This window comes from Pimephales promelas, chromosome 5, assembly GCF_988280905.1.
Source record: "Pimephales promelas chromosome 5, fPimPro1.hap1.1, whole genome shotgun sequence".
Classification (NCBI taxonomy): Eukaryota; Metazoa; Chordata; class Actinopteri; order Cypriniformes; family Leuciscidae; genus Pimephales; species Pimephales promelas.
Window position 1 is genome coordinate 42,187,350 of NC_142773.1, and position 16,212 is coordinate 42,203,561.

The window sequence follows — 16,212 nt, forward strand, 5'->3', positions numbered from 1 at the left end:
TTTTTGAATATCGTTATCATATATTGATCATTTTTAATAATTCGTTTTTTTCATGCATATGTTGAAATTGTTACTATTTGTTTGAGGTTGCTGCCTCGAAACAGACAGATGCGTTAGGGCGAGTTTATCCTCCGCTAATTTCTGACACAGAGTGACGAGTGGATGAGCGATTGTAAATGACAGATCGAACTCGGCAATGAAGGAGCACAAGCGAATTTTTAAATCAGCCACACGATCGGTCATTGAGGGTCGGATATCTGCTGTGGCTGTTGCCCCCGGCCCCGGCAAACGTGAGGTGTGTTGAATCGCTCGGACAGCTGCTTGATGACTAGGGTCTAACTCGTGCCGTGGCAGCACTTTTTTCCCGCTAGTTCCATATAATATTTTCCTTGCACACAAAGTGCAGAAACATGCTCCTGGTTGCCGGAGTTTTTGACACCAGCTTCCAAAGGGCTTTTCGTCTCTACCCACCTCTTCTATCCAAGACCAGCGCCATTTATTCTTTATGCCTTTATCGACAAGTTTGGTGTCTTCCCCCGGCTTCATAAACTTGCGCTCCATGACTTCGGCTATATTTCGCGCTGCCAGTGTGGAAAACGCACAAAAAACTGATCGCACGTGAAGTGACTACTGATTCAATTTGATTGGCCAAAACCCAAGACCAGCCTCTACCCTATTGCCGATTGGCTGAAGTAAGGTTACATATGTGGTTTAATGCATAGACATAATATATACATGTCTATGGTTTAGTGCGCGAACCTGTTTTTTTTTTTTTTTTTTTTTTTCCCCCAGACACGTATGAACGCCGGAAATCCGGCGTGGCGCCGGAGTGCTATCAGGCATGAATATATTAGTTTCACCTTTTAAGTTGAATTACTGAAATAAATGAACTTTTGCACCATATTCTCATTTTTCGAGATGATAGATATATTAACTTCACATCTGGTAAACACCGGTGTATCATATTTTTCACATATGATAAATATGAGATTAAGAAATCTATCGGACGTCTCCAACAGAATCGTGCAAGAGGAGCTCTAGGACTGGCTCAAACACACACACACACACACACACACTCACCGAACTGCTGGATGGCGCGGTCTGCGCTCCACGGCAGCTCTAAGGTCATGTGAACTCTTCTCCTGCGGTTCTGCACACGTTTGTCCGCCTGTAGAGAAATACCCGAACTAGCCGCTTCAGAGATGATGGCTATCAGCTGCGAGAGAAACACACACAGGATGACTTGCATTAGATATATGAACACTTCATTATATGCCACAAATATCCTGAATCCCGCTCTGGGTCGTGTTGTGTGTTTGTAGGTCAGAGGTCGTCACCTTTTCTCCTGTCATGAAGCGCTCTTTCTCTCTGACGTTGACATGGTCGATGGTCAGGCCCTGCTCCGCTCGGGTCTCATATCGCACGCTGCCATCAGGACGCCTCACCACACGTCCCTTTCGACCCGTCATCTACACACACACACACAGACACGGACACAGAGACACACACATTTAGCATTTTGTCATAGCATGATGTGAACAGGCATCAAGTGTCTCAAACTAAACTATAAGAGCACTATTACAGTATTATTTATATTTCATTAAAGTATTTATTAATATTTTGAAATAGCTTTTATTTGTATATCCTCATTTTAATATGAAAGTTTTTATTTGTATATCTTTATTTTAATATGAAATAGTTTTTATTTGTATATCTTCATTTTAATATGAAATAGTTTTTATTTGTATATCTTCATTTTAATATGAAATAGTTTTTATTTGTATATTTTCATTTTAATATGAAATAGCTTTTATTTGTATATCTTCATTTTAATATGAAATAGTTTTTATTTGTATATCTTCATTTTAATATCAAATAGTTTTTATTTGTATATCTTCATTTTAATATGAAATAGTTTTTATTTGTATATCTTCATTTTAATATGAAATAGTTTTTATTTGTATATTTTCATTTTAATATGAAATAGCTTTTATTTGTATATCTTCATTTTAATATGAAATAGTTTTTCTTTGTATATCTTCATTTTAATATCAAATAGTTTTTATTTTTATATCTTTATTTTAATATGAAATAGTTTTTATTTGTATATCTTCATTTTAATATGAAATAGCTTTTATTTGTATATCTTCATTTTAATATGAAATCGTTTTTATTTGTATATCTTCATTTTAATATGAAATAGTTTTTATTTGTATATCTTCATTTTAATATGAAATAGCTTTTATTTGTATATCTTCATTTTAATATGAAATAGCTTTTATTTGTATATCTTCATTTTAATATGAAATAGTTTTTATTTGTATATCTTCATTTTAATATGAAATAGTTTTTATTTGTATATCTTCATTTTAATATGAAATAGTTTTTATTTGTATATCCTTATTTTAATATGAAATAGTTTTTATTTGTACATCTTCATTTTAATATGAAATAGCTTTTATTTTGTATATCTTCATTTTAATATGAAATAGCTTTTATTTGTATATCTTCATTTTAATATGAAATAGCTTTTATTTGTATATCTTCATTTTAATATCAAATAGTTTTTATTTTTATATCTTTATTTTAATATGAAATAGTTTTTATTTGTATATCTTCATTTTAATATGAAATAGCTTTTATTTGTATATCTTCATTTTAATATGAAATCGTTTTTATTTGTATATCTTCATTTTAATATGAAATAGCTTTTATTTGTATATCTTCATTTTAATATGAAATAGCTTTTATTTGTATATCTTCATTTTAATATGAAATAGCTTTTATTTGTATATCTTCATTTTAATATGAAATAGTTTTTATTTGTATATCTTCATTTTAATATGAAATAGTTTTTATTTGTATATCTTCATTTTAATATGAAATAGTTTTTATTTGTATATCCTTATTTTAATATGAAATAGTTTTTATTTGTACATCTTCATTTTAATATGAAATAGCTTTTATTTTGTATATCTTCATTTTAATATGAAATAGCTTTTATTTGTATATCTTCATTTTAATATGAAATAGCTTTTATTTGTATATCTTCATTTTAATATGAAATAGTTTTTATTTGTATATCTTCATTTTAATATGAAATAGTTTTTATTTGTATATCTTCATTTTAATATGAAATAGCTTTTATTTGTATATCTTCATTTTAATATGAAATAGCTTTTATTTTGTATATCTTCATTTTAATATGAAATAGCTTTTATTTTGTATATCTTCATTTTAATATGAAATAGTTTTTATTTGTATATCTTCATTTTAATATGAAATAGCTTTTATTTGTAGATCTTCATTTTAATATGAAATAGCTTTTATTTGTATATCTTCATTTTAATATGAAATAGTTTTTATTTGTATATCTTCATTTTAATATGAAATAGCTTTTATTTGTATATCTTCATTTTAATATGAAATAGTTTTTATTTGTATATCTTCATTTTAATATGAAATAGCTTTTATTTTGTATATCTTCATTTTAATATGAAATAGCTTTGATTTGTATATCTTCATTTTAATATGAAATAGCTTTTATTTGTATATCTTCATTTTAATATGAAATCGTTTTTATTTGTATATCTTCATTTTAATATGAAATAGTTTTTATTTGTATATCTTCATTTTAATATGAAATAGCTTTTATTTGTAGGCTATATCTTCATTTTAATATGAAATAGCTTTTATTTGTATATCTTCATTTTAATATGAAATAGTTTTTATTTGTATATCTTCATTTTAATATGAAATAGTTTTTAGCTTTTATTTGTATATCTTCATTTTAATATGAAATAGCTTTTATTTGTATATCTTCATTTTAATATGAAATAGCTTTTATTTGTATATCTTCATTTTAATATGAAATAGCTTTTATTTGTATATCTTCATTTTAATATGAAATAGCTTTTATTTGTATATCTTCATTTTAATATGAAATAGCTTTTATTTGTATATCTTCATTTTAATATGAAATAGCTTTTATTTGTATATCTTCATTTTAATATGAAATAGCTTTTATTTGTATATCTTCATTTTAATATGAAATAGTTTTTATTTGTATATCTTCATTTTAATATGAAATAGTTTTTATTTGTATATCTTCATTTTAATATGAAATAGCTTTTATTTTGTATATCTTCATTTTAATATGAAATAGTTTTTATTTGTATATCTTCATTTTAATATGAAATAGCTTTTATTTTGTATATCTTCATTTTAATATGAAATAGTTTTTATTTGTATATCTTCATTTTAATATGAAATAGCTTTTATTTGTATATCTTCATTTTAATATGAAATAGCTTTTATTTGTATATCTTCATTTTAATATGAAATAGCTTTTATTTGTATATCTTCATTTTAATATGAAATAGCTTTTATTTGTATATCTTCATTTTAATATGAAATAGCTTTTATTTGTATATCTTCATTTTAATATGAAATAGCTTTTATTTGTATATCTTCATTTTAATATGAAATAGCTTTTATTTGTATATCTTCATTTTAATATGAAATAGCTTTTATTTGTATATCTTCATTTTAATATGAAATAGTTTTTATTTGTATATCTTCATTTTAATATGAAATAGTTTTTATTTGTATATCTTCATTTTAATATCAAATAGTTTTTATTTGTATATCTTCATTTTAATATGAAATAGTTTTTATTTGTATATCTTCATTTTAATATGAAATAGCTTTTATTTGTATATCTTCATTTTAATATGAAATAGCTTTTATTTGTATATCTTCATTTTAATATGAAATAGCTTTTATTTGTATATCTTCATTTTAATATGAAATAGCTTTTATTTGTATATCTTCATTTTAATATGAAATAGTTTTTATTTGTATATCTTCATTTTAATATGAAATAGCTTTTATTTGTATATCTTCATTTTAATATGAAATAGTTTTTATTTGTATATCTTCATTTTAATATGAAATAGTTTTTATTTGTATATCTTCATTTTAATATGAAATAGTTTTTATTTGTATATCTTCATTTTAATATGAAATAGTTTTTTATTTGTATATCTTCATTTTAATATGACATTTTGTTAATTATTTTTTTTGTTTTGTCATTTTCCTATTTTTATTTTTTTTTTACATAATTTATATTTATTTCAGTTTTATTTTCAGTCATTTTAGTACCTCCTTTTTTACATCAGTTAGTTTTAAGGACATTTATTTTATTTATACCTAATTGTTTAAAATATTTTATAATTAAAAAAAGAAAGCTTTATAATAATGAACGAAGGTGATTTTAAACAGATTAAAATAACAAAACACAAACTCTGAGTGAAAACTGTTTGGTAAACACGACTGTTTTCTTGTGAACTGATAAAAACGCCTTATTATTATTATATATTAGGCCGAAATTTACAATGCAGGTCTTGATGCCCAATTACGATTTGGTGACTATATCAGCTTTTTTATTCATCTTTCAAAAGTGATCCATATCTGATATCTGCATTTACACTATACACTTGACGAAACAACCCAAGGCACTCCACTGCGCTATTGAGTCATGTGATCACGGTTGTTGATTCGCCACTGTCCCTTTTTCAATGATGTACGACTCGAATATCCAATTTGTGTTAATATCAGATTTATTTCATAATTCATTTATTTCACATGGGTCAAATCCGATCAGAAAAATCAGAATTGGGTCACTTGAACCAGTGTAAATGAGGCCTAAGTGTTAGTCAGTAATATACTAATCAATGTGGCCGTTTGAATCTAATATTAATGTAAGATTAGTTTCAAACATATACTGGTGAGACTCAACACAATGCATTATTGGTGATTCTCACCTCTGACACCTTCTCTGGTCCTCCAAACCTGTCAATCAGCTCGTCAAGAGTGTTGAGTGGCAGCTCTTTGCCCAGCTCTGCTATTTTACCCAGCAGCCTCAGCTTGAGTTCTTCTAGTTTAGCTGAAAACACACACACGCACACACAGGATGACTTCAGCACTTTAATCACTCCTGTGTGGTTTAGCCGTCTAGACAGAAATTAGGCCTGATTTAATAAGCTGCATCTGCACTCCTTCAATCCCTGAATGAACATAACATTCTTCTAAAACACACCGTGACTATAATGTGCAAGAGACCAGAAAAAAACAACGGTATAATATAATTTAAATGTACAAGTTATAAAAATGAAATAATCACCCCCCTCACAGTTGACATGAAGGGCAAAATTAGCTATATAGACCAAAACCACTTTTTGGATCATTCTGCTGTTGAATTTGGGGGTCTATGGGATTGACTCGGTTTTGGAGCCTCTAGTGGCCAGTCAATGAATTGCAGTTTAAATCACTTCCGTGTCGCACAAAGAGAAACACTCTAAGACTCAACAAATAGATCGAAATTGTGATTTTATCTTGCATTTAAGTCAACATACCAGCAGGCCCGTTGATTTGGTTCACGAAAATCACATCATCATTGTCCTGTAGTGATTCAGGGGAGGAGTTCGATTCGCTGTCGAGCTCATCTGAGTCGGTGTCGGAGTCGTCGCTGATTTTAATAACCCCGCCCACTTCCACACAGTGCTTCGGGAATTTTGCAGTCCGTCCTCTGGGCTTTCCTTCAGAAAACAAAGAAACGGGATCAGAAAATATTCATGACAAAAACCCAGGTTTAACCCGGCACAAATCTTCAAAGGATAATAAGATGTGTCTCACGTTTCCTCTTGCTTGCGGCACATTTCTCTCTTTTGGGTTTCTGTGTTGGGAAGTGTTTCTGCACTAATGACTGGAAAACACCCCTAACATGACAAAAACACACAAATCTCATAATCACAGAGCATAAATTCTGATTGGCCTATTGGTGATTTGTTGGAGATTTCCATTAGGACTGTCACTTTTGTGAAAAAATCCTGTTCGATTTTTGAGACATAAGTGTTCATTGTCTAAAAACGTTTCCATTTTCAACACCAAATACAGGCAAATCCACGGACACCTAAATGGCATTAGGACGAGTGTAAAGAGGCGCTTGAGACGCACAAGTTGGCAATATTTCTGATGATTTGTGAAAATTAACCTCTTAAACCTCTAGACATGGAAATGCTCATTTCAAACTTAAATGGTTGTAATTCAAGAATGCTTTGGAAAATAGACGTAAGATTGGTCTCGTTTTAAAGAAAACATTTGGCAGATTTTTCTCGAAGTGAAATAAACTAAGAAAGTGAAACAGAAAAAAAGTTATAGAAGTTTGAGTTTTATAGAAATGTACAATGTAAAAACTAATTATTCATATTTTATATAAAATATATATTTTCAAAACCTGGGCTACTCTAAAACTGCAGAAAAATCAAAGCAAGTTGTGTTTCAAATTTTAGGTTGATATCTCAAAAAATGAGCTTTCAGTGAGATTTAGTTTGGGCGCAGTACCGAACGCTTCCACTAGGGCACAACCAGACTCCATTACAGCCCATATAAGGGCGCCTCCATTTCCATATGTGTTTTGAGTGATCTGAACCATTATTTTCACAAATTTCACACAATTTATGAAGTAGAAATCCTATTCAGAAGTAGTATGGGAAGTTTGGCAGATTTTGATATGAATTTAACCTCTAGGAATCACATACAAAGAATTATAGCTTATTGCCATAACACAAATGGTGAACCTATTATTTTTTTTTCGTATTATTTAAAACATTTTCAGACCTTTATTTCTAAAATAATTGAATGGATGCAATCTTTTGACCTCTTGGCATGAAATCAAACTGAGGTTTCTAACTTTTTTTTCATGATTTTTCATGTTCACTGCTATTTCAAAATAAAGGTCTGAACACGCTTTATGAGTATGAAAATATTCTTGCTCCTTATTCTTGTTGTGCACTGATTGAAAATGGCTAGCTTTGAAGAGTTTCGGCGCACTCACTCAGCAGCGGAGACGAATCTGTCCAGGTGTCCATCGTTCTCGTCCAGGACCTCTCGAGTGCGAGCCTCTCCGGTGGACTGCAGGCCAATCACGATGCACTGTTTCAGATGACATGGGAGAGAGGCCATTTTACACAATTAGTGAAACACTTAAAACATGGTTTCCACACTTTTAAAAATTAATTTACCTTTCCAGATGTCTGGGAATATTAAGCAGGGCTGAACAATAAAAGTTAATTTAAAAAAAAGCTCCAGGTTTGCTGTGCTTGTCTGTCGGGATGCATAATTTTGCCAAAAATGCTGTGATTATGCATTTATATATTATTATATATTAATAATAACAACAATGATAATTATTATTTTTATCATCCCCATTTACGATCATTATTACTAAATAAAATGTTACTAATAACATAAGAAATCTTACTATTGTAATATATCTCATAAGAGATCATTTTATTTTACAATACAGCTGTAAATCACAATATTAATATTTAAGGCTTTATGTCTTCATTTTTTAAACATTAAAGGAGTAGTTCACTTTATAAAAAACGTTTGCTGATAATTTACTCACCCCCATGTCATCCAAGATGTCCATGTCTTTCTTTCTTCAGTAGAAAAGAAATTAAGGTTTTTGAGGAAAACATTCCAGGATTTTCTGCATATAATGGACTTCAATGGGGTCCAAACGGTTCAAGGTCCAAAAGACCTTTAAGTACAAACTGCAAACTTGTTTAAAGGGCTTTAAACGATTCCAAACGATGAATAAGGGTCTTATCTAGCGAAACGTTTTATAAATAAATAACAAAGTTTTATAAGCTCAAATGCTCGCCTTGCTCTGTTCTGTAACGCACTCCTGTTCGAACTCGTTCATCAAAATGAACAAATCTTTTTCCGAGTCATTTGGTTCATTCGGCGAAAGAAACGAACGAATTGATTCGGAAAAAGATTTGTTCATTTTGTTGAACGAGTTCGAACAGGAAAGTCACGAACGTGCACCACAGAACAGAGCAAGGCGAGCATTTGAGCTTATAAAACTTAAACTTTGTTTTTTTTTTTTTTAAATGGCCGCTCGTTTCGCTTGATAAGACCCTTATTTATCGTCTGGAATCGTTTAAAGCCCTTTGAACAAGTTTGCAGTTTGTACTGAAAGTTTCTTTTGGATCTTGAACCGTTTGGTCCCCATTGAAGTCCATTATATGGAGAAAAATCCAGGAATATTTTCATCAAAAACCTTAATTTCTTTTCGACTGAAGAAAGAAAGACATGGACATCTTGGATGACATGGGGGCGAGTAAATTATCAGCAAAATTTAAATAATCAAGCTTTTATTTTGTGGGAAAGCCTTCTCTATTGTTGATAACGGTCTGTTTATAAGAGCTTATAATCGGAAGTTGTTGCCGTATGTTATACATTCCACGCAACAAATACAGAGCAGATGCAAAGATGGAGTTCGTATGGATCAGAGACGATCTGATACACCGAGTGTGTAAATAAACACAATGCCGCGCTTCACTCTGAAACACGCATCGCATACATTTATTTAATTAAATCACAGACTTTGCGATTTGACTATCGCTCTAAGCCAATTTTGGTTTAATTTCGATTAATCTTGCAGCCGTATTAAGGGTAAGGATATTTAAAACCTTTTACATTTAAAACAGTCAGGGTTCGTACAATTAAATTCCAAGATTTTAGTACTTTTCAAGCACTACTTTTTAGTTTTTTTGGATCACAAGAGATCTCACATGCCTGTCAAATTCTAAAAAAAAGGTTAATGAATTAATAAAAATGAACTAACAAAACAAAATCACACAAATTAAGTACAGCAAATGCAATGACTGTGGTAAAGTTACCATTGAAAGGACACTATGATAAGATATGGCTTTGCTTGTTCAAATTGTTTTTCTCATGAATATATGATTGACCTGAAGAATGAAAGCTGTATCATATACTAGGATATTTATGAGCAATATCACACTCACATCCACATCCGTCTCTATTATCAGTCGGGCTGCATCATTAATTTTACATGAAAAGATTGTTTTATCAATCAAATTGAACACTAATTTCACATATATTGTCTTTCAATAATTCAGGCACTTCTCAAGTACCTTTTATTCACAAGGGGTTTCCAGGACTTGCATTTCAGAAGGTCAAAGCACTTAAAGGACCTTGTACCTGAATAGTAAAACCTTTCTATGGGTTTATATAACAAGCAAAAGCACAAACATTAATCCCGACTCACGTTGCCGTGTTGCATCTCAATTTGAGCGAGCTCGACCAGGCGACGGACTTTAGCGGCGATGCAGAGGTACTTGAAAAACCTCTGGTGTGACGCCCAGAACTGACCCCAGAGAGACTTCCGGGAGGCCAGACCCAGCGTGTCTGCAGCTCGGGTGAACAACTCCAGAGCCTCAGCCCACTACAGAGAGGAAGAAGGCTAATCAGTGGACAAATCATGGCAGACTGACTTAGGTTACGTCTACATTCATCTGGATACATTAGAAATTGCATCTGAAAGGTGCATTGTGCAAGATTTTTTTGCAGAACTACACCCCCTCTGGCGACAAGCGAAACTGCAACCAGAGGTGGACCACACAACACACACTTGCACGAGCTGTTCATAACCAAACGAGCATCAGCCGCACACATCTTCTGTTAGTCATAATGTCTTCAGAAGTAATAAAGCAGACAATAGCGACACACAGAATCATTCAGCGGTGCAGAAATGCACTGTAAACTCTTTTCTTTGATTTATCAATAAAATAGCTTACAAACTGAAAGGTTCTAGTATATATTTCAGTGTTTCCCATAGGATTTTTTTAGGGGGGGGGGGATAAAAGTACACTACATGCTACTGTAGCAGAGCGTGCATGTAATTTTTTTATTATTAGACATCAAAAAGAATGTATAATAATTCAAATCATGTATTATTATTATTTTTTTTAAATATATAGATACATGAAAAAAATTCACACTAATTCTGTGTTTTTGCTGGTAATAAAATTAAGCCATAAAACACAAATTTTATCATAAACTTTGTCAAATAATGTGCTGCACAATGAGCTTTACTGTTAAAATTAAAACATGGATTATTCCTTAAGTTCAGTTTTGTTTAAAAAATTCATAATTTATTCGTATTACATCTGGACATTTCCTATTTCAGGGTGGCTACAGGTATAAACAATTAAAATTTAAGACTTTTTAATACCACTTCTAAATTAAATTTAAGACCAAACTTACGAAATTAAAAATGAAAATATACAGTAATATTTCCAAGTAAACACATTTTGTCTGTTCGAAATGGTAAAATGACAATAACCAATTGTCAATTGCGTACATGCGGTCGCCTGTGGTGGAGTGAAAAGAAATATAGAAGGCATTTTTATGAACGTCTTAAGTCTTGTATGTTTTAAATAATAAAGTATATCGATAAAGGCTTAGATTTAGTTTTATTAAAGGCATAGAACCAGTTTATTTATAGTGTACTGATAATGGTTTCATATAATTAGTTTATTCATTAAACTAATAAAAATATAAAACGACTTTGAGATATGTTTGGTAATTGTGCCTTTTAATTTAATAAATTAAAATTAATTTGCTATATTTCAGATCAATATTTGTTTTCCTTAATTTTAATTAACCCTAACTTTATTCTCATCATAAGAATTATAAATAATTGATTTCCGTATAAAATAATAATACAAACACTTAAAAATAAACAGAATAGTACCCTTACGTAGAAAATATTCGACCTGGCTGGCAGAACGATGCATCTTTGCGTTGACATGACAAACATATTTAAGACCTTTCCAATCTGAATTTAAGACAATTTAATACTTTTTAATGACCCGCGGCCACCCTGTATTTCTACCGTACAACAGTGATATATTTCTGTCAAGTTAAACCGAACTTTTATTTTGACGGGTTGCCGTGAAGCCCTTTGGAGTTTCTGTGTGTTTGTCATGATGATAGCACGAATTTTATTTCAAGTGTACTGAACCGCTTTCTATTTATTCCTCGAAAATATACAGTAAAATCCTTTTTTATGACTGGATTTCGTCAGCATTTAAGTGGGGGCGGGGGGTCGTTTTGGGGGGGCGGGCCGCCCCCCTAAAACAATAGTAGGGGAAACACTACATTTCACAGTTACTAAAACACAAAGGTTCACTATTCACACTCAATCGCTCTCTCTCACACTAATGCATTCATTTAAATGTAATCTTTACTATGCTACTTCATCTATAGCCATGTTTCCATCCACTTGTCAATCGAATTATCTGAAGTTCGGTAAAAAAAAAACACATGCGAATAAAGCTGGTGAAAGTGTGTCTCCATCAAACGTCTTTAAAGCGAATAAAAACCTGCACGTAATGACGTCACATGCTGTTTTGCGATCAAATTGGTATATCGAATTGATTTGAGACATTTTAAGATGTTTCCATTCATTTTCGCACTGAATCGAACAACATTCAAGCAAACTTTTGCGAACAAAGTTTTGTTAGACAAAACGGATTGCGCCATCTACCAACAAATTCACAAGTTGAAGCCTGATAATGCTTATTATGTGCCAGTTGATAGCGACATATGTATGGGATAATGTATGCGCGGCGGTTTGAAGCGGTTGTATTCGCTATAACAACCGCCTCGCTATATATTATCCTGCTCATCAACCAAATAAATAAATAAATCAATTATTTGACACAAAATGTTGACGAGTTTATTGATTTAAAAACGAGTATTGCTTCTGCTAAAGAAAATAGTCTGTTCCGTCTCTGAACTGCGTCCATGGCAACGGTGTGTTAGTTAGCAACGCCGACTAATTCAACCACAATTCAACCAAGCCACGTAAAAACAAGCAAAACTAACCTAAGAAAACAGCGACGCTATAAACATTGCTATGATGATGCCGATGCACGTAAATGCCCGACGACAGCGGAGATGACTGTGGTGTGGGAACGACAGCGCTCCATCAGTTCTGGGAGATCGTGGTTTACGGAAACCCTTTGGTTGAAGCATCTTTTTGCTTTGACCACTTACATCTGTCTTTGTTGACATCCGCCATGTGTGCGCAAACAGACTGGCCGGAAATGAACTCGTCTTCTGGCGTGTTTTGCAACCATAAAAGGGCATAAAACTTAATCGCAATTCATTATTTATTCGGCAAATAACGTTTCCATCAGCTTTTATCGCATTAGCCGTATATCGATCAAGAGAAAATCCGATGAGAGCGAACGTATTTCATTTTAGTCGATTTTCATGAAATTTCATCGAATTTTACTGTTTCCATAAGGCATTTTTCATTCGATATCACTTAATTCGGATAAAAAAAAGTGTCGATGGAAACATGGTTTATGATTTACAACGACGAGCAGAAATCTGTGTGAAATATACCGACCCAAAGAATTGATCAAATAAGAGCTGGTTTCTCTCACCAGTCTAGCTGCTTTGTTGTAGACCAGTTTGAACTCCTCGTCCAGTGTAATCTCCTCTATCCGGAAGGACACGCCGGAAAAGCTCAGCTGCCGAGCAATGTACATGCCACTCACTTTCATATCCATTGCAACAATCTCCATGGCACCAACACCCCTGGAAGAACCAAGGTGAGCATTGAGCAAAGAGTTTATAAGAGTAAAAGTAACAATCTAAGCCATGGTCACTGTGATGCTCGGGATGACCTCTGACCTCTTCTCAATTGCATGCAAGAAGTCGTCAAAGGTCTTGAACGGTGTTCCTTGCCCCCAGATCCCCAATCGGCTCATGTAGATCATATTCTTTGGCTCAGAAGCACCTAGAGAACGAGAATGATAAAGGCAGGAAACTCTTAGATCTCATGAATACACAAAGACCAAGAGATTTTAATAAATGAAACCATTTATTAAAAGCACCCACCTGTGGCACTGGCGTACACTACTCTCGCCCGGGGGAGTTTGCTCTGCAAATCCAGGACGGCTTTACCCATCTTGGTGGAAGTCGCATTTTTAGCCTTATGGCACTCGTCAAACACAATCTGACAGAGGTTAAAGGTCAAGGGTCAACAGCACTACTACAATACTTTTGTTAATACACATTTAAAACACGTCAAATGTAAGATTTCAAATAGACGCTGGACGTGAAGGATACGACCCCATCAAAGTTGGGTTTGCACCAGTCCAGGATCTGTTTGAGTCTGGTGCGGTGCTGCCCGCCGGCCTGGCTCTCTCCGATCAGCGCTGAGTATGTGGCGAAAAGAACGCCCTCTGAGGTAGCCGTATCTCCGTATTTAATCTGTATGATGAGGAAAAGATTAATTACTGTTACACCGGAATCAACATTCACATGTGCAATCTGCTCATCTTTTTAAACCATGTTATAAATATTCAAATTACCACAGAATTACTGGGATTTATTTTAGTTTATAGTTCGGATATAAACACTGATGTCTATGGAAGCAATCAAAATAGATCTTATGAAAGTAACTAAACACTTCAAATAATGGTTTTGTCGATTACGTCAAGCAACATTGACAAGTAACTCTTAAAAATGTATTTGTTATTGAATCCAAGAGAAGCTAATTCAAAAAGACGTAATGCATGAATTTTAAAACTTTTTGCCAGTCAAACCATAACCTTATAAATTGAAAATGTATAAATTAAACTATTAAAAATAATTTTCACTAATTGAAATAAAGCTGAAATAGAAGAAAAAATAAATGGATGCACCTAAAAGAAAATTAGAATATGTTGTGTCTGTAACTAAATGAAATAAAGTTGAAGTATTAAAATTAATAAAACTAAAACTAATGCGTATAAAGAAATAAAAAACTTTTTAATATGTAAAAAAAAATACAATTTAAATTTTTCTATATTTTTTTTATATTATAATTAGCATATAGTATCATATAATCAATCAATCATTTATTATAATTATGATTTAAATACTAGCTTTTAACTGTAATCTTCCATCACATCTGTAAAAACCCTAGTGATGTAGATAAAACCGTGACGTTTCATTTCACAAACCTTATTTAAAGCAAACACAGGGATGTTGAGCGCTTCTATGTCCTTGAGATCTCTCTCAGCATCGTACTTCAGATCATTAGACACACTGAACCTAAAAAATAACCAAGTTCCCTCTGTTATGCATGAAGTCATCATAATGAATGGAGCATTTAAACTTTAAAGGCCCGCGCTTATCGCCAGCGTCATGTTCATACCCGATCGATTTTCACTGTAGATTGAAAATTCACTCCCTGAATCCTATTTGATCTTCAATTCCTCTCCCTCTTATCGAGATTTTTGTAATCGCTGTGGCGTTTGTCAAAGTTCGAATTGTGTTCAGACACCAGAGTCCAGCAGCTCTACATTCATTCTTCCTCTTCGTCGTCTTCTATCAATCTTGCGACTTAAGTTTCCTGTTATCACTGCAAAGCTGCTTTGAAACAATCTACACTCACCGGCCACTTTATTAGGTACACCTGTCCAACTGCTCGTTAACACTTAATTTCTAAGCAGCCAATCACATGGCGGCAACTCAGTGCATTTAGGCATGTAGACATGGTCAAGACAATCTCCTGCAGTTCAAACCGAGCATCAGTATGGGGAAGAAAGGTGATTTGAGTGACTTTGAACGTGGCATGATTGTTGGTGCCAGAAGGGCTGGTCTGAGTATTTCAGAAACTGCTAATCTACTGGGATTTTCACGCACAACCATCTCTAGGGTTTACAGAGAATGGTCCGAAAAAGAAAAAACATCCAGTGAGCGGCAGTTCTGTGGGCGGAAATGCCTTGTTGATGCCAGAGGTCAGAGGAGAATGGCCAGACTGGTTCGAGCTGATAGAAGGGCAACAGTGACTCAAATAACCACCCGTTACAACCAAGGTGGGCAGAAGAGCATCTCTGAACGCACAGTACGTCGAACTTTGAGGCAGATGGGCTACAGCAGCAGAAGACCACACCGGGTGCCACTCCTTTCAGCTAAGAACAGGAAACTGAGGCTACAATTTGCACAAGCTCATCGAAATTGGACAATAGAAGATTGGAAAAACGTTGCCTGGTCTGATGAGTCTCGATTTCTGCTGCGACATTCGGATGGTAGGGTCAGAATTTGGCGTCTACAACATGAAAGCATGGATCCATCCTGCCTTGTATCAACGGTTCAGGCTGGTGGTGGTGGTGTCATGGTGTGGGGAATATTTTCTTGGCACTCTTTGGGCCCCTTGGTACCAATTGAGCATCGTTGCAACGCCACAGCCTACCTGAGTATTCTTTCTGACCATGTCCATCCCTTTATGACCACAATGTACCCAACTTCTGATGGCTACTTTCAGCAGGA

The 16,212-nt window shown here is 33.0% G+C and overlaps 1 protein-coding gene across 4 annotated transcripts in view; it reads right to left on the reverse strand.

Annotated features, from left to right (window-relative positions):
• The window catches only part of sbno2a (strawberry notch homolog 2a), a 50,797-nt gene that overhangs the window by 17,820 nt on the left and 16,765 nt on the right, over positions 1-16,212 (reverse strand). For all 4 annotated transcript variants that reach the window (XM_039661156.2, XM_039661155.2, XM_039661157.2 and 1 more), the window contains exons 10-21: positions 14,901-14,991; positions 14,023-14,166; positions 13,792-13,909; positions 13,585-13,690; positions 13,335-13,488; positions 10,145-10,321; positions 7,898-7,995; positions 6,697-6,779; positions 6,417-6,599; positions 5,826-5,947; positions 1,338-1,469; positions 1,081-1,216 (exon numbers count right to left, since the gene is read on the reverse strand). In XM_039661156.2, the coding sequence (XP_039517090.2) occupies positions 1,081-1,216; positions 1,338-1,469; positions 5,826-5,947; positions 6,417-6,599; positions 6,697-6,779; positions 7,898-7,995; positions 10,145-10,321; positions 13,335-13,488; positions 13,585-13,690; positions 13,792-13,909; positions 14,023-14,166; positions 14,901-14,991 (1,544 nt within the window). The remainder of the gene's footprint in view (positions 1-1,080; positions 1,217-1,337; positions 1,470-5,825; positions 5,948-6,416; positions 6,600-6,696; positions 6,780-7,897; positions 7,996-10,144; positions 10,322-13,334; positions 13,489-13,584; positions 13,691-13,791; positions 13,910-14,022; positions 14,167-14,900; positions 14,992-16,212) is intronic.